Source organism: Stegodyphus dumicola, chromosome 1, assembly GCF_044657685.1.
Source record: "Stegodyphus dumicola isolate Sdum_Otavi_A_Nest chromosome 1, ASM4465768v1".
Lineage (NCBI taxonomy): Eukaryota > Metazoa > Arthropoda > Arachnida > Araneae > Eresidae > Stegodyphus > Stegodyphus dumicola.
In genome coordinates this window covers 84443780-84471169 of record NC_140768.1, presented here as the reverse complement: position 1 = coordinate 84471169, position 27390 = coordinate 84443780, and the positions used below count along the sequence as shown (strand labels likewise).

Genomic DNA, 27390 nt, shown 5'->3' with positions numbered 1-27390 from the left:
AGAAAATCCGTATATTTTCTTTAGTTTATATCCTAAATATAAATAGTATATTGATTATGAAAAAAAAGGCATGCCAACACTTAATGCTCTGCAAATGTGAGCATTGATTAGCTGAGTGCGTTCACGCCACACATATTTTTTGCTCTTGTCATTTTCTAATATAAAATATGCGGTTCTTAGTGGCAAATACTTTTGCGAGGACAAAAATGATTTACGTTAGTTGTTGCTTCGAAATGTGGGTAGTTGTTCACATTTTCTGAAATTCATTACGTTAGACCAATGAAAGCATTGCTACATTTCTCAGCTTTATTTCAAAAGATGAAATTATATTTATTTTAAACAAATCACACCATATATCATTTTGAAGATCCGAATTCGCTACTGATTTCGTGATTCTTTCTAAAATCAGACTGGAGAAAGAAAACAATATTACATATAATTTGGTATTTAATGTATTAGTATTTCAAGCGAATTTATTGTTATTCAATTTTCAGTATTTACGTTACTTGGTGCACAATGTTTCAGTCAAAATCTAGGTAAGGGAAGTTTAGAAATAAATATCCAAACTTGGCTCCTCAGTTATTTGTTATTGGTTTAAAAAATATATTTTCATCACTGTGTTCGGCGAGAACATAGAAGAGAAGGGCTAAGTTCACAGCTTCCTCCCCCCGAAACAGGTAGTGAGGAGTGATGACGTAGTCCTGTTGACACTGAACTGCAAAGACGCAATAAAAAATAAACGTTTTAAATTTGAAAAAACAGCCTTAAGAACTGTACGTGAAAACACATCTTTAATTTAGAAGAGAAGATGTCATAACTAATGCAAAACTTTTTAACGTTTAAAAAGTTAATAATACTTATTTATTAATTAAAATGTAATAGATAAAATTCGCTACGCTTTCTTAAAAGTTGTAGGTTTTCCCCCTGTGCGTTTATTATTAAATCATGAAGAAAGAAATTATGGCATTCATTATCTTTTCTTCATCTGTATACTAAGTGGGAGAATTCTATTACTCTTTCTAAGATAACTGTAGTAACAGCTTTTTAAAGTTAGGCAATTAAAAACACCCCTACTTAGTTTGGCGGCGTAGTTTCGAATATGCATGTAAATTTTTTTTCTGCAGCTAAAGAAGAGGAACTTATGTTTGACTGCCTTGAAATCGATAACTGATTCACAATTTGATCTAATTTAAGATTGCTTTTTTGACCTAATCATAAATTTTACCCTTGGGGTGTTTCCCTTCCGATTTGATATAATAACTGGTATTGTAAAAATAACTGTCTAACTGACATTTATACACACACATTACATTTAAATAAATACAAGATCTTTGTTAAGTTTGACAAAACAACTTTATTTTTAAGTTATCTAAAGAAACGAATAATTTTTCAGTTCAGTTACGAGTAATTTTTCAAAAGAGGGGCAAAGAAGGAAAATCTTTTTTATGCGGAATTACTTTGAAGTTTTACACGGTTGTAATGCTGAACTAGCTTTGTTTTTGCAAATTGCCAATGCATTCTTTTTTATTTTTAAAGTTAGGGTAGTCAGCAATATTCACATCTTCATTTATGATTTCTATTTTAATGTCATTCGTATTTCCTTTATTGTTCGTCAACGGCCTCAAAATGAATTTTCTTCAAGTTTAATTCTCTAGTCTTTCAAAAGCAGTCTGCATTATTTTTGTTTACTCGGCATATTACTGGATTTTAACAGTTTCTTTTGTGGTATTCTAAGGAAAAGATTTTTCATATCATCCTCACAATCAAAGACACACGTCAAATTTCTTTCTCGCATATATCAAATATATTTTAAGATGTTCATCAAAATTTGGAGAAAATACTATAATGTCATCACAAAAATTTAAAGCAAACTGAATTTGATACTTATTTAAAATTTGTCTAAGAGCTCTTTGAAATACAGCTGGGGAATGTTTCCAACCAAAAGGTAATCTAGTAAATTCATAAAGACGAAAATTTGTAGTAAATGCCAATTTTTCAGTATCTTTTTTGTTTAATTTGATATGCCAATAACCGGATGCTAAGTCCAATATGGAAAACATTTTTGCATTTGTTAACTGACCTATTACAGCATTAATTCTAGGAATATGTTCCAAATCCGTTTTAGCAATTTGGTTAAATTTACGAAAATCAATAATAGATTTTGATTGTTCATCTCTTTTATAAGTCGCATGTGCAGCATAAGGAATATAAGAAGGTTTTATTATTCCAGCATTTAACAGTTCATCTATTTGCTTTTTAATTTCACTATTATCTCTGGCTATACTAGAGGCTCTGTATGGTCGAGAAGCAGTAGGTAATTCTGAAGTTAAAATTACTCTTGGAGGTTTCATATCAATACAACTTACATCATATTTGTTTTTAGAAAATATATAATTATAGTTACTTAATAATTTTCGCAACTGATCATTATCAAATTCACTATTTTCAATATCATTATAAAACTTTCTAGCACTTACATTATCTTGATATACAAAATTATTCTGAAAATGTTTATTTAATTTAAAGGTGTTTGAACACCTTTTACTTATCATTCGTTTAAATTCATACACACCATAATTATTAAAATTTAAGTATAATTTAAGTAAAGAAACACGAGATGACAATAATAATAAATAAATCAGAGAATTTACATCGTAAAATACTATATTACTAATTTTACCAATTTTACACAACAACTTAATTACTTTAGTAACAACAAGATCTTCTGATAATGAATATAGTCTAGTATTAGGATTATTTTGTTATACTTCAATTTTTGCTCCAATAGAATTTAAAACCCTCTCAGAAATTACGTTTATTTGAGATCCTGTAAATAAAGGTAAATTTTTATTATTATATTGAACACTCACCTTGAATAAGTTCACTTATTTTTTGAATTAGTTGTTATTAGGATTATAATAACGGAAATGATCTATATGGGTAAATGATTAGCTGAGGGTGGAAATTTCTCCAGGCCTGATTATTATATCTAGAATTGAAAAATGGCCTTGGAGACCTGTATCTCGTCTGAAAACCTTGGTCGAAACATTATTTATGGTACATTTTGTCTAGGAGTTGGAAAAATTTTATGTTGTTTGTACTTCTCTCATTGAATTTAAGGTAGAATAACTTGAACTAGGAAAATTGTTTTTAGCCAAAGTTGTCCATTCTTGAATAGCATTTGCTTTTTGCACAGTGAGTAACATCTTCTGCTGCTCAGGAAGTCTTTGGTTCAGAGCGTCAATTAAGACCGTTATCATTTAAGTTTAAACTCGCTGCGCATTTAAGTTTTTCTCTAAAATATTTTTCAATGTCATTGAATTTAGAATAATATAACAAAATCACTAAAATTAACGATTTCGGCACGGCCAAAATACTTAAAAAATTTATCCTTAACTGTTGATCAGTCTAATTCAACGTATTCGAGAAAATAAAAAGATAAGGCCTCGCCTCGGAGACATTCAGAGAATACGAATGACTTGTCAATTTCGGCGATATTCTTATTTTCACATTTTCTCAAATAATAACAAAAATTTATCAATGGGGATATCATAAGTGGAGCCATTAAAGATAGCACACTGAAATTACCCATACTGATTGTGGAAGATTCAATTTTTTGTTGGTTTTCTATTCTCGTCTGCGAGCGTGCTTTTATACGATTAAATTATAATTTTTCTGAAGAATTCACTTTTAATCACACACTGAAATTTCACCTTACTGAAATTTTTTCACATTTCAAAAACACCATATTTGAAAATTTTACGGCATACTTAAACACAATTTTTTCACTAAAAACGCTGAAATTTTTTCATGAAAAGCACTTTTTAAACATTACACACGGTCTTGAAACATAAAAAAAAAAAAAAAAAAAAAAAAAAAAAAAAAAATACGCAGATCACAGCACTCGAAGACCTTAGCAGACGTCACACGTTGTAGCGATCGATTAACTTTCAACATACGGCATAAAACCAAATTTCTATTTTTTTATTTCGCAGTCCAGTCATTGGAACTGGGTAAACATTCGCATAAGACCACTAATGACTTGAAAAACAGCCTGTATACAAAAATATAAAACAGTTGATAAACAGCTTCGCCGCACAAATCATGTGAGATTTTTATTTATATTGTCATATTTCCGGGAAGCTTGCAGTCATCGTAGCTGAATGTGAAGGTTTACAGATGAAGATAACAAAGATGTTTATCCAATGATAATGCAATCCGAGACATTTCTATGATTCAATCATAATGAAATACGATAAAATTCTATGTACATTGATTCTTAAAATTAAGACGCAGACAGTTTAGACGGGGAAGCAAAGCGTGGAGATATTAGCATGATCGAAGCTAGCAGAAGAAATGACGTAATTAGCTTACGAGAGTACTTATACCAGAGTAGGTGCTATTCTAGAGACAAGCTAAGATCGGTTAATATTAGTTTTGGTTACCGTTTTCAAGCTACATAAGGTAGAAAAATCTCGAATTTGGGAGAACAGAGGAATTTAGGGGGAAAGCACCAAATCTCAGTGGCGTAGCGAGGGGGGACAAGGGCTGTATGATGCCCGGGTGCCTCTCGCAGAGGGGCGGCAAATGGTCTACAAACACGATTTTCATCATATTACTGTGTTTTTTTCTAGCGGTTGGGGGACGTCAAAAAGGTATTTTGTCCCAGGCGCCAGTTATGCACGCTACTCCACTGCCAAATCTAGAATGTTAATTTTGCGGTCGCCAATATTCAGAGTCCGATACATACGTTTACATATGCGTGTCCACAGACCTGTGATCATGAAGGGGATGCCAGTACACGAGGTGTTTTTGGCGATTTGGCTGCTTTTACCCCATCACAACATTCGCCGTGTTTCTTGCAAGAGTTGGGTAAATTTTGTTTTACCCAACTCTTGTTTAGTCTCAATTAGTTTATAAAATTTTATAAACTATTTTTTATAAATCAGGTAAAAAGAGTTACGAACGTATGGATGATGGGATAAGATGGGAAATTAATGGTAGATTAGAGGAAGGCCATTCAAAAGCTCGGGTGGTAACAGAGCTCATTGTAACGCCCAGTGTCGTCTGCAATTTTCGGAAACAGTTTTAGTCTTCTCGATCCATATCGAGAAGACTTACAGAAGGTCGACCAAGATCCATAACTGCGTATGAATATTGTTGTTTGGCACTTTAAGAGCAACTACACTGGGCTACTACATTTTCATAGCTCTCGCGTGCTCTATCCTATCACTGAAACCCGAGTTTCACGATCTACAGTTGCCTGAAATCTTCATGAGTTAAAGTTGTATCCCAGAAGATCTGCTGTCAGAGTCCGCTCACTGTAGCACAAAAGAGAGCGTGTTCAGCATGATGCAGACAACATGCGTCTTGGACCAGACTTTAGTGCGGAACCGTGTTTTTTACAATGAATCGAGATTGAGACTGGACACCGATTCTTGTAGTACTTGTATTCTTGGCGTACCGTATTCTTGGAGTACGATTCATGGCGAACTGAATCTGGAGAGAGCCTGGAAGACGATACCATCCTTCGCACAGTGGTGAGGCGCACCTCCTTCTTCCAGGTGGTGCGCCGCTTCCTTGGAAGGGTAATAGTGGAGGTTGAACCTCCACGAAATGCCCAAAGGGGTGAGTGCACCTGTAATGTGCTTAGTTCACGGAGCAGGGCAGCCAAGATTTATCTTATCTTCTCACCGTGTAATGCTTTGGGCAGACCTGATGCTGGACAGCCGCACATACCAGCATGTATTTGGTAAAGTCTCATTGACTGTTATGAGACACAAACTGTCCTATGTTGGACCTTTCAAATGCGCTTTTAATCATGGTTTCCTTTTAATGAGCGAATACGCTCGTCCACATAGGACTCAGTCGATCGAAGATTACCTGGAAAGTGAGATATTCGCCGCATGGATTATCTAGCCAGATCTCCTGTTCTTAACCCTATAGAGCATATCTGGGATGATCTTGAGAGAGCGCTCGCTTTCCTCTCCGAGAACCATCTTAGAGTTGAATCTTAGAGTCTGTCTGGATTTTGGGCATCCCTATACCATGAGCCTTACTGATAATCATGCGTAAACAAAATGATTAACAAAATATACATACACACGCATACACACACACATACACACAAACACGTTTGGTATTGTCGATTGCAATGAAAAAGGGAGATGCACAAGTATATATTGTAGTGGTCCCATATACAAAATTCCAACGTTCTTCGGTTAATCGTTTCTTAGTTATGCGAGATATATACCTACATATATACGTACATACAACATGAAAGGAGAACTCATTTTGAACCTATTTTACAATCCGTTTTTGAAAAAAAAAAAGATTGATTTATTTTGCGAGTGCGTACGAATGTCACGCAAAAAGAATCGTTCAAATGGATTCAGGAATGATCAAAATAAATATTTCGCTACTTGAAGAAATTAAATGGAATTACTTGAGAATTACTTGAGGCATCTGCATCTGAAGAAATGTTTTCGGTTTAAACTAAAGTATAAAATATAATGATTATTTTAACCTTCTTGCGATGTTGCATTGCTTCAGAATGAAGCGATTATTCCCTTTTCAGTCTTATAAGGTCCGTTGACTTTAAATTAAGCTTCTATAAATATCAGAACCCTACGACTTTAATGCACATAACCGAATATTTAATGCACATAATCAAAGCATTTATAGCAGAAGTGATCTATTGGAAGACTCTATGTCTGGCAATGAAATTCACAATAGTAACAATGCTCCTTCCTCTCAGGCAGGAGATGGCCCTATTCCACGCTATGTCAACCTGAATTTCATATATTTGTGAATTTGGTGTCGAACACTAACAAAGATGTCTTCATCAAAGAAGAGCAATGTAGACGCTGAAAGTCGTACTTCCAAAAGAAGTGGACTAACGATTATTTGTTTGTAATAAAGAAGGAAAAACTTCTCTGACTGGTACGGTTGGAAAATATTTCTGTTTTGAAAGAATACAACTTAAAAATGTTGTTGCAATACCAAGAATGCAACTTACAACAGTTACAATGCATTCCTAAATAGTGCTTAACCGTACGCTCCAAGATGCTACAATATTTAAATATTCCAATAATTAATATATATTATTGGTTGATAAGCTGGCAAAATAAGCAGTAAACAATATTCGTAGAGAAGAGACTTTCTCTTCGGCATCAGATCTTAAGGAGTAAACGAAATGGCTCACAGTCATCATGTGCAGAACGTTGGCGGCAACAGATCTACGAATCAACTTTGGTGGCAACAGAACTGCTTGTCAATGATTCACTTCTCCAGAAACTACCTGTTCTCTGCTTACTTCCACCACATCCATACAACATGGAGCTTTTATTACGCGGTGGCGAAGAACAGCTGACTACTTCACATTTAAACATTTAACTGCAAGTAAGAAAATTGTCTCAATTTAAACTCATACAGCCTGCTCCAAATACGACCATAACCTACGTTTCCCAGAGTTATATGAGTACACTGGCACACTCCTCTTCAACTCTTTTACTCATATAGTAAAAAAAGTACATAATTCTGTATATGTTTATTCATTTTTGCACTATGTATTCACATTTCTTATTTTCCTTCCATACCCTCTATCTCTTATGTCAAATGTTATTATCATAATACTATTTTTATATACATTTTCACTTTGTTATTGACTTATTAATATTTCAGACATTTTTTACCATTATGCTCTCACATAAGCAAACGCAGTGTCCTGGGCAGCTTCAAATTTACAATATTTACGTCATGCTGTTACGATTTTGTCTTTTCCTGATAGCTGTTGCTATTTAAACTCTATGTAAATAATTCGAACAACTTATATTTTCAATGAAAAAAAAATTGTTTTGGACATTTCGTAACTCTGAATACAAAATCTGGCGATATCGTAAGGATTCTATACATTTCCATTAATTAATCACTCTCAATTACGAAACAAGATTTAGAATTTCTGGGTTAGATATCCTAGTCTTTTACTGGATTTAGTTTTGAGTTTCGTTTTTGGAATTAGATAAAATCTTTATTAGTACTCTTAAATACATAACTTTTTCGTGTGGGCAGAAAGCATTATTGCCTTTAACGTCTTATAATATTCAAGATTTTCTACCCTGAACAAAATAATGTCTTTTGTTTAACGAAATTTTACGCTGATAACACGATTATATAGAGTAATGATAACAAATGAATTTTATCACGATTTTATTTTTCTGGTTGATACTTTACTTAGGTTATCACAAAAGCAGCTTTAATGTTGCAGCTTCAATTTCTTTATTAATTTTAAATTTATATTGGTTTTAATTAAGCAAATAATTAAAACACTTTCTTTTATCGAGCATTTATATTATTAAACGTTTATAGCAATGTAAAGCTAATTTAGAAATCTTAAGTTCATCTTTCTTTTAGTATTCAAACAGCGTGTGTTCTTTGTGAAAACCGAGGTAGAGGGAACCTATTTTATGCTCTGTCGTATTAACAACCTAGTTAAATAATTTTACTAAAAGTATGTTTTATTTAATTGAATTTAAGGAACATAAGTTCATAAGGAAGTGCATGTCTGATAAATGCAAATTTACGTATGTAAACTTTAGTCATAATTAAGTTTTCTAATCATTAAGGGAATATAGTGATAACAGAGGAATCAGATGAACTGAAACAAATTATATTAATAGTTCACCTTGCGGCATTTATGATTTAAGTTTTGTTAAAGCAGTGTTATTTAATTAACTTCTTTCCTCTCTGCCCCTTTTCGCAACGAGGTTAATTCGTTCGAGAATTTATGCAGATTTGTAAACAAACAGTTTTATTACAAAGTTTGGAGATTTAAGAATCGAAGTGTTAGAGTTTGGCTTTCTGTCCTCTTCTTTGCGTATTAAAGCTAAATTCGTTAGCAACGCCAATGCTGGTCTTGCCGTGAATGTTCTAGATCGAGGTTATATCCTGTTTTGGTACGTGTGTGCATGAACTTCCATCGAGTTCTAGACAAGCTTATAATCTTTATTCATATTTGATTTAAATGATTGAACTTACACTCATTTTTGAAAGGAAGCTTTGAGTTGTCATAATACGAAAGGAAGCTTGAGAAGAGTCACAATACGAGCCGAAACGTAAATGCCTGTGTCAGTATTGTACGATACTGCTGGCGTGGAAGTAAACTTTAATCCTTCTGCCTTTCGTATATATTATAAATATATTATATTTTGCAATAAATAACAGTTTCAAAATTATATTTCATAAATAAAGAGCACTTCAAGTAAGCAAGCTTTAATCCTTAGTGAAAGTAATCCTTCTGCCTTTTGCAGATATTATAAATATATTATATTTTTAATATATAATTTAAATAAATATTATATTATAAATATTACATAATCTATATAATAAAGAATCGTGACTAACTCTTGTGGTGTACTGATAGGAACTAACGTTCGATTACGACCGTGAAATTACAATGTTAATATTCACGAGCCCGGCTCATGATGTTTTATGTTTGACTCAGCTTTCTTTTCACGAGCCTGGCTCGTGATGTTTAAGTTTGGCCCGGCTTTCTGTTCACGAGCCTGGCTTTCTGTTCACGAGCCTGGCTCGTGATGTTTATGTTTGGGACAAAATCTTCATCACGAGGCAGGCTCGTTAAAGTACGCGAAGGGGTTACTGAATAGTATTAAAAGGTACATATTTCCGATGAAGAAATGTTTCTACTGAATTGTTTGTTTATACTTGTATATTTATCTGAAAACCTGATTTCCTTCTTTATATTTCAGATTAACCTCAACTAGAATTTTCGCATAATACATCCAGGACATACATCACTTAAATGATCAAAAGAGCAGAATGTTACATTTTGTTGCCTTCATTGCGATTACTGCTACTGCCAGGCATCCTTTTAGCTTTTCCCGACTGTGGTTTTCATACTATCATAGGAAATGGTACCATTTCTACACCAAACTTCCCTAAACCTTACCCAGTACCCATCAACTGCCAATGGATTGTGGAAGCGCCTCCTAACATGAAAATTGCAGTCTATTTCACCCAGTTCTACATGAAAAGTGGACTAAGAGCTACAGAGTTTGATCACTACATCAGGGACCTAAAGATCGGAATAAGGAGATTTGATTTTGGTATCATAAGTTCTACTCATGAACCAACATATCTAATCACAAACAAGAGATTTCTGGTGTTGGATATGAGAATAACGACATTAGAAAATGTTCATTTACGGGTGAGACAACATCTGATGGACGCCTTCGGTTTCAATATAACCTATGAAATAATACCAAAGAAGCAGAGAGTACGGAAGGATCCTTGTATTTACCATCATTGTTCTTTTACTGGATATTGCTATGCTTCATCTAATTTCGAAGCCTACAACTGCCATTGTTTTGAAGGTTACTTTGGGAAGGAATGCCAATATGATAATTATTGCGGGCCTACGTCCACGCAGAAAATATGTTTCAATGGAGGCACATGCAGGTAAGATTATTACCGAAAATCTTTTACGTTAATATGTTTTTACTAGATATGTTTATCTAGAATATGTTTTTACTAGATATCATAATCGATGCAATGAACGAATCGCTCATAGCTATTACGGAATTAAAGTTTTCATAAAAGTAAGATGATACGAACGTTATTCCTTCATATAAAATATATGTTTACAAAAATCCGGGTTTAGCGCTATTGTGAAGTGACTAAGCATTAATTGCCAAAAACTGAACAATGTGATTACTGTATTTCAATTATAGGGCTACAGGACTTCCGTAGGTAAAGTACTTACAATGATATTAAGCTTATGAGGGAAGCGACATGAACCATTTAAAAGTAATTCTTAATGATCCTTCCATACATTTAAACTATAACAGATTTTCAGTTGAAATTCACCTATTTCAAAAGCAAACTGATTTACATCATGGAAATTTTCAAATTTGATGAAGTTGATAATTTAGTTACATATTTGCCACAAGTTAGCAAATATTTAAAATAGCTAGACTAATCTTTCGTAATAACCTGTCATGATAGCGTTTTCTGACTCATATCGCCGCTTAGCGCATACCTTATGATAACTCATTTTCATAATGACCTATGATAAACCATACTGAAAGCACTGCCAGTGATCTGTTTTACAATAGAGCTTCATTAATTGGATATTTTATTATTTATTAAGATTTAAAAAAATTTTCTTTTTTAGTTGCTTACATATTTATCTTTTATTTTTATTATTTATTTATTAATTTTTAACCCAGAAGGGCTGTTAATCTCGAAATGGTATTTTGCCTCAAATCCTTATAAACTACTGTGTTACTTTTCAGTACTATTGTGTACTATTGTTGCCAACAAATATTATTGCCCTGCATTATATTTAAAGAAATAAAGTAGTGAAAAATCTGTATGAATGTATGTATATTTCTCGAATTGTGAAAAAACAACGATACCTAGAGCCATCGATTTTTAAATAACGAAATCCTCCACCGGAATTGGGCAATTGGAATCCCGAATCTTGAATTTCGAATTTGGTTTATTATCTATTTCATATTTTTAAAAATTTAACGAATTTTTTATTAAAAAACTCAAACGATTTCAAAGCGAGGAGTAGCAACACACTATACGGAATAAAATATTTTTATTTTCAACGCGCGACACTGTCTATCGGAAATTTAAAAGATATGCTGTTTTTAAATACTTTTAGCCTAAATGCTTTCGAAACGTGTATGTAAGTAAAAATGAAAAACAACGCCCTTTTGGGGCATACAGAATTTTCTTTATTATCATTTGCCGCTTAATGTATGCCATGGAATTTTCCCAATTTCTCCATCTAAATTCTAAATAAATTCTCAGTCGCGCCACCTTTAAAGCTTAAACTGAACAAAATGCAGCCAGAAATATCACTACTTGTAAACAAGAAAAAAGCTCGTAGGCCTCATTCAATGTTTTCCTTCGGTCGCGGACTCAGCCGACAATTACTTAGCTGTGGCGACATTTAATCAACACCAGTTAGCCGATAGAACATTTAGCCGACACAGACACGTAGCCGACATGGACAGTTAGCCTACAGGACAGTTAGTCGACAAGGACAGTTAGCTGACAAGCGCACTTAATTGACAAGACATCTAGTTGACATGGGCACATAGCTGACAGAACATTTTGCCGACACGGGCAGTTAGCCGACAGGACATTAAGCTGACAATGAGTCTCGCTCTTCCCCGTGCTTTCAGGTTTGTAAAGTCCCAACCACATTATGTTTCGGCTACACGGGACTTGACATCGAAAGTTACAATTCTCAGAACCCGCACAATTCCAGGAAACACACGTAGCTAAGTTACCATTCTCCCTTGCTACAAAAATTTGAACGCCAAACAGTAATCGTTTATCGCTCAAATTGGTATCACGTGATCCTTCAGAAGCAGAACTTTCGTCTGATTGGTTGTCTCTACCGGGACCCGAGACATTATCGGTGAGGTTTGAAAAAATCCCGCATAGCCGCAACATTTTTCTGTAGCTAGGCGGGACTTCACTTCCAGGGGGCTCTTTTTTCTAGAAATCCTCCCATTTAAACCAGTGCTACCAGAATCTCGTTTCTCAGAAACGTCCCGTCTAGCACGGACTGTAGTCATATGTGATAAAGTTTTTATACTTTCACATTTCATTACTACTTTGTTCAACACAACATGCTACATTCATTCCCGTATAAAGTTGTTTCGCTGCTCCCACTAATGAAATTTCCTTTGCCTGTCAGGAAGTAGAGTGATTCGCCCTACTGACCACACACGAACTTCTTATTTTTTTCTTAAATGCTGTTTACACCCTCATGCATCGTAATTTGTTACGTTAGGCACGTTAGGCATCGTATATGTGTTAACCTGGGATAGGGCTCTGGCCCAGGAATTCGTGCGTCGTGGACTGCGGCCACCTAACAGAAGTAGGTTTGGTTTCGTTTGGTTTGTGTAATTACGGCAAAGCCAGAGGGTTATTTCCTAAGGGGAGAGAGAGACACCTTCGTCGAGGACTTTCTAAGAAAAACTGTCTCGTATACACGTTACATATGAGGAAAACCACGAAAACACCCATGCAGCGAGTCCGTTCGCGGGATTCGAAATTCGGACCTAACCACCAGTACTCAGCAACTTTACCGCTCCTCCACTGCTGGGCCTAATGGAAATAGAGTAACCGTTTTTTTTAATATCTAACCAGTGACCGTCGTGTTTAGCTAAAAAAAAAATTCTTTTTTTTTTTTCCCTTTCGAAACTTAATTCATGTTCCCTGACGAGAAATTTCAACGCTTTTTCAGTTTCGCAAATATACACCCAACAGCATGATATATGTACCAAACAATGCTAAATTACACATTAATTAATAACACATATGGGTTTTAAATCGAAAAATGAAATTACTGATAGGTGAAAAAATTATCTAAATATTGAACTTATGGAGAAATCGAGAAATTTTGTAATTGATAGAAAGTTTAAATAATTGTTGGGTACGTATCAGATAAACGTCACAGTCGGCTTAACGTGATTAAATGTCTTGACAGTTAAATGTACCGTAACTAAATGTTCCTGACGGCTAACTCTCTCTCTCGGCTAAATGTCCTCATTACCGCCCTCTTTTTTAGTATTGTCTCTGTTGGCTAAATGTCCTGTCGGCTAACTGTCCTTGTCGGTTAAATGTCCTGTCGGCTAACTGTCCTTGTCGGTTAAATGTCCTGTCGGCTAACTGGTGTCTGTCAAGTGTCTCGTCGGCTAAGTGCCACGGAGCCGTTTTTCTTTTGTAATATTTTTAAAACTGAATATATTTTTAATTTTATTTTATTTTACTGCGTGCTTCATTATTTTAACTATTACTGGCCGCTATAACGCAACATGGTTTGCTTAACGATCTATAACCACGCCTGTAAAATAAACCGTAAATTCATATTCTATTTCACCTTATCGTTTTTGTATGTGCAAGATGATTTTACAGTTTAAAACTTTTCCTGGGTTTTTTATTTTGCGAAGAGACCCTAAATTAAAACATGAACATGAATGTTGATTTCTGCTTTTTAAATGCATTTTTTAATAACTACTATGCATTTAATTTTTTTACTTTGATTATTGTAAATATCTCTATCAAATTATTTTATTTGCAACTGTGAAAGCTCATGTGAATAAAGAAATCCATACTGATACATAATTTTATGAAGGTAACCATTGCTTTGCAAATATAGGGCATCTTGATTCGAAAGAAACATTTATTTTAAGATGTAATAAAATGATAAATTCGTTTTCCATAGATCTGCTATTAATTTTTGAATTTCCATATTAGCTCTCAAACTGCTGAACGTGTAGTAAAACTCTCTCTGCATAACATATTTTTATTTTTCTTATGTACAGAAATCTAATTATGTGTAGCAACACATTTCCTACCTTTTTTGCAGATATTACATAGGATCTTCTGTCCGAACGTGTGAATGCCCTCATGGGTATGAAGGTGTGAAATGTGAAAAGAAAGTTGCTAACAAGACAGAAGTTATACGTAAGTATATATGATATCTGCCACAAAAGAATCATATTGTAGAATGTTTTCTTATTTCATTAAGAATCAGAGCTGACTTAACACGTTAACTACCACAGCAAAATAGGATAAAATACTCTCTCGGGACATTTTTTAACTCTAGTGTTTTATTGTCCCATTTATCCTAAAAATCAATTTCTTAAGTACGAGAAGAATTGAGAGCGCTTTCTGAGGCTATAAAAATACTTTTGACAGTATAAATCTTTCTGCTTGTGAAGCGCCGGTAACTCACATGGCTTCAAACAATAAAAAACGTATGAATCACATTCGATACACACGTCTCCGAAAAGTTAGGCCGTTGTAAATCGTCGATGATGCTCAATGCAGTCAAAGGATTAAATCAGGGGTTCTCAAAGTGTGCATCACGGGGCCCTGCGGCGCCGTGAGGCGCTCCTGTTTACTCTTTTATAGAATCTACATTTAAATCGCGTGTGCTGCATAAATCGCTCGTTGCGTAAGAAACCGACCAACACCGCATTTGGGTTGAGTTTGGCAACGCCGAATTATTTTCTAGCCGTTGGGAGAGATTTCCAGAACCCCGCATTCGACCGGCAGGTCGCCTCGACAGGAATTGTCTCGAACGCCTATTGGTGGTAGTATATAAGTCGTCGTAGACCGCATTGCCAAGTTAGTTTATTGTGAGCCTAAGCATTTAAATTTTTAAGTTAAATAGAAGTAGTAATAAAGTGTCCTATAGAGAGCTGTGATTTACGAACGCAGGACAGGAAAACGGTATTATATCTATTTAAGCATACTTTTATGTGAGCAGTTCGGTTGCTTTGTTTTAATTTTGATGTTTACCATTTTCTTAAAAGATTAGTAACAAAATGGAAAGATATTTAAATAAAGTTCAAGTCAGAGTGATCAAGCCTCGACAAGCAAAACGGTGGAAATATCGAAATACGATGATAGATAGCTATTCGGACTTTGGCTTGGGTAGAAGTAAGTAACGACGAATGACCGCAATGTGTGCTCCGTTTGAAAATTCTATCGTTCGAAAGTATGCTTCCAAGTGAGCTAAAACGACATCTGGAGACCATTCATTTTACCATGGTTGAAAAATAGCGCGAATATTTTAGTAGGAAGTAGCAAAATTTACAAAAACAAAAATAAAAAAGAAACCTGTTCACTCAACAAGCTTTAGCAACGTACTGCTAACATCTTTTAAGGTGGCATTCGAGGTGGCGAAGTGCAAGAAACCTCACACCACGCAGAACGTATTTTATCGGCTGCTCTCAATATGTTTGATTTTATGGTAAAATAATCGGCGGGAAATCTAAATACAAAGGTAGCTTTATCTAACAATACTACTAATGTAAGAATCCGTCATATAGAGGAGAATCTCAATGATCAATTAATACGGATAATGAAAGGCAAGGAATTTGGTCCACAACTTGGTGAGGCTACTAACAGTAATAAAGATGCATACCTTACTTGCTAGGTACATTTTCTAGATGACAATACAATTGTTGAAGACATTCTTTTCTGTCAAAGCGTCAATGAAGGCACAAAGGCTGAAAGCGTATTTGAAATTCTTGACAATTTTATAACAGGAAATAATTTAGATTGGAAAGATTGTATCGTTGTGTGTTCTGACGGCGTTCGATCAATGTCTAGCAGGTATCAAGAACTGCAAACGCTTATTCGCAGTAAAGCACCCCATACTATGTGGACCCGTTGCATCCTCCATAGGTAAGCACTTGCATCGAAGTCGATGAGCTGTGCATTGAATTTGGTATTGGAACGTATCATAGATGTAGTAAACTACATAAATCCTAGGCAGCCGAATGCCAAACTATTCAAAGGCTTTGAATGAACATGACAGCCATACACACAGCCCTGCTATATTACTGCAGTTCACGATGGCTTTCACGTGGAAGTGTCTTATTCCATGCATTCGAGCTAAATAAAAAAATTCACACTTTTCTGCAAGGAAAGGACATGCAAACAGCAGTTTTTTTTTTTTTTTTTTTTTTTTTTTTTTTTTGCCGAACCAGACTTTAAACTAAAACTGGCGTGTTTGTGCAATATACTTGACAAACTGAATGCCTTGAATATTTTTATACAAGGCAATAATATGCACATATTGAAACTATTGGAGAAAATTGTGGAGTTTAGAAGAAAACTGCAGTTGTGGTTAAGAAAAGTTACTGAAGATGGTGATCAAGATTTCTTCCCCAAATTGCATAAATACGCGTCCTCTAATGAGCTCGTTGTCTGTCAAAAATTGCTGCCTCTTCTCACGGAACACCTTTCGAAGCAAGCTCAGTGAATGGTTTACAAAATACTTTGCGGAAGAAAATATAGCGAAATACTTGTGGATCCAAAATTCTTCTCATGCTCAAGCAGGTTATAAAGCACAAACCTTGTACAGCACTTCTTTGAACATGAATGCCGGGACAAAATGCTAAATCCTTAAGTGCGTTGCCAACTAAAAAATGTTTGGACAAAGTTTAAACAAAGGGTGTAGGAACGGTTTGTTTAACAGAGAAAAACCAGTGTATACCAAAACATTAAATTGATTAAAATAGTGATACTGACCTGTGTTACGAACAGCTCTGAGTTATGATAATGTTATTTAGAAATATGCGGGGGAACAATGGGGGCGGGAGGATGCTTAAATCAACAACTTGAGACAAAGCGTAAGGCAAACTTTTTATTAAATGGAAGTTACGATGAACTACACAACTATTTATTTTATAAATGAAGCTACGAAAAATCCCTGTTCCCGTCATTTTTTTATCTCAGGGAAGAGGGAACAAGTTTTACCTAAATAAAATACCATGAACGAACATAACCATAGGGAGTAATATGTTTCCTATTAAAAAGATGCCTTAATAAAAGATAAATTTTAGAATTAATAAAAGTAAGACATTAAATATATTAATGTGATTTATTACATAAATTGAAATGCTTTTCTGTTATCTAAAATCTGTACATTTGCGATTCGAAAGGCTCATAAATAAAAAAAAAGATGAAAAATTAGCCACGCCTTCGCCGAGAATCGAACCACTGACCTCTGAAGTACCGGCTCAGTGTGCTGACCACTACACGAGAAGGCACGCTCGGAAAGTGGAAGAAATGCCTTATATACTTCCCTTTTTAAAGTGCGACTGGGGTTTTTAGGGGACCCAGTCGCCAAATCCTGGATGTGGAGAATCCTCATCCAGCACCCTTTTAGTTCGGGCACCACTGTAAAGACATTAGGTATTTTTAGAAGCAGGCCGAGATGAAAAATTAGCAGTCGCCTTCGCCGGCAATCGACCCACGGACCTCTGGAATACCGGCGCAGTGTGCAGAACCACTACACCACGAAGGCACGACAAGAAGGTGAGAGAAATACCTTATATACTCCTCTTTTTAAAGAGCGACTGGGGTTTTTATGGGACCCAATCGCCAAATCCTGATTGCTGAGAATCCTCATCCAACACCCTTTTAGTTCGGGCGCCACTATCAGGACTTGAATGTCTTTTGATTTGTTTCGGGAATATGACCTATCCTGAATAGGAACAGGGATCTTACTCAAGCTATGTTCAAATAGGTGTGGAATTGACGACACAAGCAGGAAGGGTTAACTGTACCCTTTATTGTCCACGATATTACAGGTGTTCCCTCACTTCGGGATACAGAGACCAACCACTTATGGTCTGAGCTTAAAAATATAAAAACTATTAACTAACTAAAAATAAGAGTTAACTGCGAGTGCTTTACACAACTGATTACGCTACGACTGGTCTTTTAAATTATTACGTATGTTATTACGGAAACTGCCGAAACTACAATACGTTTTAAATATCAAGAGTACTAAATATCTGTCCTTAAAGGCGGACAGCAGCTGATTGGAAACTCGCGTGTAATACAGTGGCAAGGCGGCTCACTTTCTCTCTGTCTAACTCTGCTCTTGGCGAAAAGCCACATCTTGAATACTTGGGCGTTAGCAAGTACAATTTGCAGTTTTAAAATAAAATAAACGTTAGTAAACTAAAGATCCTTACCATATATATATAATTGTTTCACAAGAAAATAGTAAATTTAAATTAAATTTAAATAATTCTCTTGCGCCATTGCTGCAAGGAATGAAATTTGAATTTAACTAATATTCTCTATTCGTGGAGAAAGCAAATAAAATTTAATTAAAAATTTTAATTGCAATGAAATAAAAATAAAAATAATTATTATTGCTGCGAATTAATTTACAATATCATTTATATTTTAAGAGCATATGTAAATTAATTGCACTTATCTGAAACCATGAAAAAATATATTACTCCAAAAATTAAATTCATTATTCCTAAAAATTGCATAAGTGAATAATTGTTGAGCAGGCAGGAGACAGACTTATCCAAGGGGTAGTTGTCCCCAAACCTAATTCTTTAATTACTCTATTCGTGTTTCGTCATCCATATAGGCAAGAGTAAAAATAAAATTCAAAACCAAAAGTAAAATCAAATACTGTGAATCACAAAAAAAAAAAAAAAAAAAAAAAAAAAATTAAACAGTGAAATTTTGAGAAAATAGCGAGTAAATGACTAGATTTAAAATTAATTAAAGTAGTTAAAAGTCAATTAGGAATAAAAAATTATTATTAGATTAGTAGATAAAATTATTAATAATAATTTAGTACGAATTTTTTATGTCTTTTTTAGTTCTTCTTAAAAGTTTACAATTTTCTAATTAGAGGGTTTTCCCTTAAAATTGTGTAATTTTTAGACTAATAAGCTTTTTAAGCTATTTATTTTATGGTACATTTGCCTAACTAGGCTTTCATGTATTAATTTTTTGTTGTTTAATAGTATGTTTTGCATTTACAATTTAAGTCACAGCTCGTCAATAGCATTTTAGCTATTTTCTTTTAATTGTACCTTTGCATCACTGAGCTAACTGGTGTAGCTTTTTCTAGTTTAATAGTAAGTTTTACATTTCAATTTAATCACTGGGCGCGTCGGGAAAAGAGCGATATAATTGAAACTTAACAAACTTTTTTAGATCATAAAATTGGAATTTTCAAAAATGAAATTGCGTTTATAGTCTTAATTATTGTCGTTTGATGAAACGCGCTATAGCTATTAACTTGATTCGAGTTTTGAACTGCTTTTTCCTTGATACATTTGGCGCAAACCTCGAATTAAGCTATATACCACTTATTGCAATTTTTCGTACATATCGTGTATTTTTGTAATGTGTTTTATTTTTACAACACTCCTTTTATAATTCTTAGTGCGTTAAAATTTATTAACTTTTTTTACCCTTTTTGATTTCTAAGTCGTCTCGACTTGTAATTTTAACCTTTAGTTTTTACGAATTTGCTTTTACTACTTTGTTATTGTATCTAGATTTTGAATGACTTTACCTTTTTTAATAAGTAACTATAGAGTGAAATGACTTTTTTAGCATAAGCTTTATGCAGCTCAATGCGCAAAATTCTTGACCATTAAGGTCTCTCTAATTCATGTAGTCTTGCTACTTATATTCATATACTTTTGGTGCGGCGGACTGCAAGCAAAAAGAGAAGTGCACAATTACATGTTAAGCAGTCCTATATACAAAATTTCAGCGTTCTGAAGCTACTCGTTTTTGAGTTAAGCCAGATGCATACATACATAAGTACAGACACCAGGGAAAAAATTCTTCTGAATCCATTTTAAATCAGTTTTATAATTCGTTTGGGAAAAATAATCCTTTATTCTGTTCTTACGTACAGATGTCACGCAAAAACATCGTTAAATTGCATTCGATAGCAGTAAAATTGGATATTTTCTTTGAAATATGATACTAGGAATATTTCGTGATTATAATATTTCCTTTACCTCGTACAAGGACGTAAAAAAGAAAGAAAAAGAATTCCTTAATTGCATTTTTTCCTTTAAAGCAGCTGAGTTTATTAACTAATAACAAACAGATAAAATTTGAATAATAAATATCTTACCTTTTGCCGAATGGCAACAGAGACGTATGAAAAGTTAAACAGAGCATTACAGCAGAGGGCGTAAAATTGCGTTTCGTCCCATTATAGCTCATTAGAGCTCATAAATAAATAAGAAAAAATAATGAACTTAATAAGAATAATTGTTAATTGTAGTAATTCTACGATATCTATAGATCAGAGAGCATTTCTTGTTCCCAGCAGAAAACTGAGATTAAAAACTTGTTATATCGTCTATATATTTAAGGTGAACAGATAGATGTCCTGGGCCCTTCGAAACATTACCGCTTATTCAGAAGTAAAATGGAGATTACAGGAGTAAAATGATGTTATCAAAATAATTTTACCTGAAAAGTAATATACTGGCACAAGCAGAAATCCAGCTAAAAGTTAACATTTCACTCAACCTTTGCTATGGTTAAAAGTTAACATTTCACTCAACCTTTTAGCTATGGGGTTATCTCAAAAGCACTTTTTATGGTGATAATCTAAACAATTTGGCAGAAATGAAATATGTGATTCACCGACATGTCCGTAACGTTCCTCCTGATATGCTAAGAGCTGCTGTTGAGAATGCAGTAACAGGATTTAACTTGCTTTCGGAAAATACTGGACGCTGCATTGAACATGCTTTGTAACCCGTTTCGGAAACCATTAAACACATTTTAAACCGATTTTCTCATGTATTATTTCATTTAACAATATTGCATACAGCGTCATTTTTCCCTGGTGGTGAACTCTTTTCTTTCCCGCGGAAAATAAATTCCCATAACCTCCTTTACGATTCCCAAGTGTGATAACATCTGGTCCGGTAGTTTTCCTTTTTTGACCATTTTAAAGTGGAACTCTAATTATAATCACCATGTAAATTAAACTTTAAAAGATTGACAGTTAAGTCCCAGCTTTAAAAATATATATATAAATATAAGTTTTTATATTAATCCTCTTAGAAAGAATGTTTTAAGAAGCTAATTTCTCTCTCGCGTTATAGATTGTATAAAAAATGATCTTTAATATGATTTAGATTGTTTCAGTCGATACAAGAATTAGGTCACTCGGTGATAGAAAAAACACTGCTGGACTGTTTTATTTCTTTGTCATTTAGCAAAAAATCTTTTAATTAAAATATTTATCCCTTGGACTTCGCTTTAAACTATATTTATAATTAGAATGATTAGAAAATAAAAACTGTCTTCAGCTGAAACGCAATTCATGGAATTGATATTTAAAAAAAATTGACAAGAATGCAAAATTTATGGAAGTCTAGCAATCGAAAAAACTTAATTTTCTTGTATGAGCACTGAAAATAACTGTAGAAAGAAAGAGGAAAATTAGGAAGAAAAGTAAGCAAAAATTTCAGGAAAATTTGGCTGTCAGACATACCAAGATGCTTCAGAAAGATTGGACGCTTTTGAAGTATATACTTAAAAGAATTTAGGTGTTCAAAGAGAAAACACTTGGACGTGTACACCAGCAAATACCATCAATTGAGCTTGTGTTAACAGAAAAGACAAAAACGATATCATTGCAGATTAAAGCGAAAAGCGACTAGTTTTAGGCTATATGGTTGTATAAATTTAAATTACGTTATAGAACATTATATCGTATCATAAACAGAGAATCCCATGATTTCTCAGTCGAATTATTTGAAGATTCAGGAGTTTATCCAGTATTGTATGTGGATGTCACCTAAAGACGTTTTTTGTTCCTCCTGATGAAACAGCGGCCGAGCGGTAAAGTCGCTGAACACTGGTAGTTCGGTCCGAGGTTCGAATCCCGCGAACGGGCTGGCTGCATGGGCGTTTGCGTGGTTTTTCCCATGTGTATCGTGTATACGAGCCAGTTTCCCTTAGAAAAACCTCCACAAAGGCATCCCTACCCTTAGGCAGATAGCCCCAGTGTGCTTTGTCAAAATTAAAAACTGATAAAGGCTTTGATGAAATTGATTATTAAGTTACGGCAAAGCAGGGCTATCTGTCTAAAAGAAAGGATGCCTTCGTGAAGATATTTCTAAGGGAAACCAGCTGGCATACACGTTACACATGAGAAAATCCTCGAAAACGCCCATGCAACTAGCCCGTTTACCGCGATTCGAACTCCGGAGTGAACTATCAGTGTTCAGCGACTTTACCGCTCGGCCGTTTCTGGGCTTTTATGAAATGGAAGGCGATAACTTTATTTAAAATGATTGTCAGAAATACCAAGATGTTTCGAAAAGTTGGATGCTTTTTAATATACTTGCAGAATGTCTAAAGAAAAAGAGCAACAATGAAGCAGAATGCCTGAAAATAGAGAAGAAAAAATTAATTTTTGCGTAAAATTTAGTATTTGTACTTTGTTTTAATTTAAAACTTTTTAATCTTATGATATTTGATTCTTTCGATTTCAAAAGTAAAATATTTGACTAAAATATGAATAACATTTTAAGAAATCAAATGTAGGATAAAATTGTGTAAAGTAATGGGCACAATGATAAAACTGTTTAAGGCAGTGTATGCAGGTTATCCTAAGATAAAATGTCGGTTATACATCTCTCTTATTTATGTATATCTTTTCTAAACGGAACATTGAAAGGCGTGTTAAGTGTGTTTTACTGTATTTTCGCTTTTAATATATGTGGCCCTTCAGCGGCCGAGCGGTAATGTAGCTGAACACTGGTAGTTTGGTCCGAGGTTCGAATCCCGCGAACGGGCTGGCTGCATGGGTGTTATGCAGTTTTCAAATGCATTGTAGTCTGGGTTACAAAGTATTCTTCCGAAAGAAACGCAATTCAAATAAATAAAATCAAATTCTGGAAAATTTATGTTAATAAATATATTTAAAATGCTCAGTTCAAATGAATAAATAGAAAATTTTAAAATAATTATCTGAAGAGACAGTGAAACACTAATAATTAAAATAAGTCTAAAAATTTGAAAATTACCTAAAATAATAACTATGACTAAAAATATAGTATAAAGAAAACTAATTGAAAAAAAAAAAATAAACGATGCGCCTTTGATTTAAACTACGCAGTTCGAATGAGAAAATAGAAATTTTTAAAACAGTTGTTCGAAAGAAACTATGCAACGTATACAATTAAAATGAATTCGAAAAAGAAAAAAATTCCTTAAAATTAATAATAATTATAATTATAAATATAAGATAAAGAACATTATTTGAAAGAAGGAATGATTTAGACTTTTTTCCTCTCACGCACTATGTAAAAATGGAAATGAAAATAGTTTGCCACATATTAAGAAGTTCGCCAAATGAACTAATTTTGGTGCAAACTGAATAAAAAGCGCCAACATAAATTGTTGAATTTCTCCGTAAAATTCGCACCAAATTTTACAAAATTTAATATTTAGACATAATTTGAGTCGTAGAATCGAAATATGTAAAAATATTGGTATGCTATTTCAGAAAAAGTCCGATTTTGTGTCAAAATACCTATGTTAGAATAGTGCTATATCTAAATCTAATATATATCCTAAGTCGCGCTTTCGAGACATGAAGAACGCAATTTGAATTTTCTGAATCGGCCCAGTAGAACGGAAAAGTAGAACTGTCCCATTTTTTTTTTTTTTTTTTTAAATTTTTACGGCAATGAGTGTATGTTTACATCTGAAATAGTATGCCCAGATTTGCCAACATTTAAACAACATTTTTATTAAACTGAACTTATAAGTTCTGATTTGTGCTATAACAAACGAATACTTATAACGATGTAATTTAATCGATAGCAGATACTTAAAATGTAACCATTCATAAAAACAGTCTTAGACTACACAAGCTATAAATTAAGCTATAAGCTGGCTCAGTTAACTGTGCGGTTGAGTAAGTTTAAAACAATCTGTAAACAAGAGAATGCAAAAGCCAAGATAATTACTTTTAGACAAACTTGGCAAAATCTAACAGTGCGAGGCGAATACCAGAAACTCTTGCTCTATCTGTCTCAGGTTGAAAACTCTCAGCTTAAATGCACTAAACGATAATTTGCATTTTGGTGAGAAATACGAAAGAAGAAGTAAAATAAAGATCAAAATCATAATAATTGTTTGATTAAATAAAAAAAAACTTACAAAATCTTTCAGCTTTGTTATCTTTTATTGCAAAATAATGATAGTATACGAAATGCTGAATTATTTTTTTTCATTTTTCATACATAATTTCTGCTTTAAGATCATCAGGTTCTAGATTAGTGTCGAAAATCACAGGTGTCATGAGGATCCGGGGAACATATAGCAACAACAAGATAAAATAAAGAAATATCCTAGAAAATTCCACTCTAGACAATTCCAAAACCTAAAAAGTGTCAATTTCGTATTTTGATAAGAAATCGTATCAAAGAAGGAAAACTGACAACGGCAGCTTCGTGATACCAAGATTTAGCTTAAGCCGATTACAATAATTTTACTGGTAAAACGTTGTCGAGAAGAACTTAATATTGCAAAATAACATCTTATGCATCCTTTTTGCTTTTCATCAGAAGTGTTATTCAGCTACTGAATAAAGCATCGCTATTTATCTACATCGATAAATAGACAGAAGCTTTTGAAAGGTTGTTCAGTAAATGAAATTTTATAAAGGAGTCAAAGAATTTGATAATGCTTTCAGCTTTCTGTGAGGTATCAACAAAACTAACGCTGTCTACGCGACTTTGTCGAGTATTACAAATCATTAACATAGGTTAGTTATTTTATTTCACGAACATACCAATGAAAGTACCCGAATGTTAAATTTTAGTCTTGAATCCTAGTGTATGGCACATCTAATCCAAATAAATTTCCACTATTCCAACTTCGTTCATGTAAAAAAGGTGAAACATGCCATTCTGAAACATTAATGTTCGCTTATGCAAATTTAACACCCCATAAATGTGTATTTAAGTACCACCTCTTAAAAATACAGTAACGTGTGTGAAAGGCGAAAATACGTCATTGTTTAGACTCTGTACAAGGTAAAGAAATGGCAGCAGAATGCGAGCCAGAATAAAACTTGTGATGAAACTTTGAACGTAATTAACATCATTCATTGATAGGACAACAATCCATAAACAGTATTGTGATCACTCATGCAGATATAAGGAAGGTGTTGAAAGAATGTAGTTATAAAATTTCACTAATTGTGAAGAATGAAATTTTCACATGATAACAATTTAATTCCCAAAACCATTAGTAATGAAAGAGCTATTATTCAGAATATTTTTATCATGCTCAAAATATACGTTTCTTGCAAACATTGCTCTGGAAAATAATCAAAGTAACTTGAACTAAATTGTACGGATAACCTAAAAATATACAGAAGAGATATGAAGAAAAAGAAATGTTTTCAAAATGCAGGATCCTCTACGTAGGAAATCGTTTTATTAACCTGAAGATGAAATAGGATTGTAGCTTTTAAGAGAAATAAGGAAGTAGTCGAATAATCGTTTTACGTAGTGATAGCGGCAATGTGCATGATGTGAGAGATCTTTCGGGCAAATGACGGTGTTCACAATGTTTTTGCAATTTATGAAGAACCGTTTAAGAAAGAAAAAGATACGTTCTGTTATAGAGACATTAAATACTTATCGGGGCCATAGGCATGAAAACTCAGCGACGCCTGGGCCTGGATTCCTGACCTCCTCATTGTTAGACGAACAAAAACACGAGAAAAGGAAGAAGATACCTTAGACTCCTGTTAACTTAAAGGGAGCCTGTGAGGCACGGGACCAATTCCAAAAGTCCAGGTAAGGAGGAATTATCGTCCAAATCATTTTTAGTTCGGGTGCCCCTTGTAGAGTTATGTGGAATTGTTTTGAAACTAGGAAGCATAGCAAATCAGCAATTCCCTTTGAATCTCCTCACTGCTTACTAGACGCACTTTCCAACTACACTAAGAAGGCACGCGTAAAGGAAAGCGTTCCTTTGTAGTGTCATTCTTTTCTTTTGCTTAAAGTATGATTGAGGAGGATAGAAGCCAGTCGTCATTTCGAGTGACGAGTTATCATCCGCCCCATTTTAGCTCAGTTAGATACTTCTAGAGTCAGTCTTCAGGTTTATGTTTGGAGAAACAGGAAAAATGACCTCGCCGGTATTCAATTTCCGGACTTCCCAACTGCTAGCCGAACGTGCTTCCAATTACACAACTACGGCACAAGGAGGCAGGAAAACTGTTCTTGCAATGTTAATTAGTGAAGCATACTATCTGATTTGAAGACTCTTACATCAGCCAGAACACAAGGCAAACAATGACTCTCTATATTAGAGAAGCAGATATAAAAGTGGAAACGTTATAATGTAATGTATGCAGAAACGACGTAATATAAATGTAAAATATATCCGTTCTCTCATGAAATCTAATTTCCTGGTATTTGTTGTATATGCGAAGATTCAGCTTAACGTAATGTCATCACTGCCAAACGTCTAAAGCGTGCAGGCAATATTCCTAATGGCAGACGAAAGAGTACATACGGCGTTATTTCTAATTTTATTTAATATTTCTTATGCTTTATTTATTATCTGGCATGATTTAATAGATATTTTAAAGCGTAGTTACGGTTCAAAATGATTTCTATCTAAATTAACGGTTATTCTTCCTTTGCGTTACGCCATTTCCGTTTACAGAAAGTTTCATAATTCGATATGTTTGTTTTATAAAGCTTTCCTTTTGTAAAGCGGAAGGAATGTGGACATCTTAGCATTATTATTATATGTATTTAAAAAAAACACGTGTAAGTTCGAAATTTTATGCAGCAGTCTAAAATGTCATACGGCATGTTACCATTAAATTAAACGAAACTAATATTTGTTGCTGCCAACTGATAAAAAGGCGAAGCGCAGTTAAAACAATGCAATTTGAAACGACACTATTTATTAAACAAGTAAGAGCCAAAATAAAATATGGTCTGGGATTTCAAGCCTTACATATGAATCTTTCAAGAGGTGTTACAA

At 33.9% G+C, this 27390-nt stretch overlaps 1 protein-coding gene across 1 annotated transcript in view; it reads left to right on the top strand.

Moving 5' to 3' along the window:
* LOC118183124 (uncharacterized) overlaps positions 1-27390 on the top strand; it is a 356054-nt gene that overhangs the window by 99472 nt on the left and 229192 nt on the right. The window contains exons 2-3 of the mRNA XM_085817140.1: positions 9768-10476; positions 14414-14511. Coding sequence (XP_085673266.1) covers positions 9821-10476; positions 14414-14511 — 754 coding nt within the window. The 5' untranslated portion in view covers positions 9768-9820. The remainder of the gene's footprint in view (positions 1-9767; positions 10477-14413; positions 14512-27390) is intronic.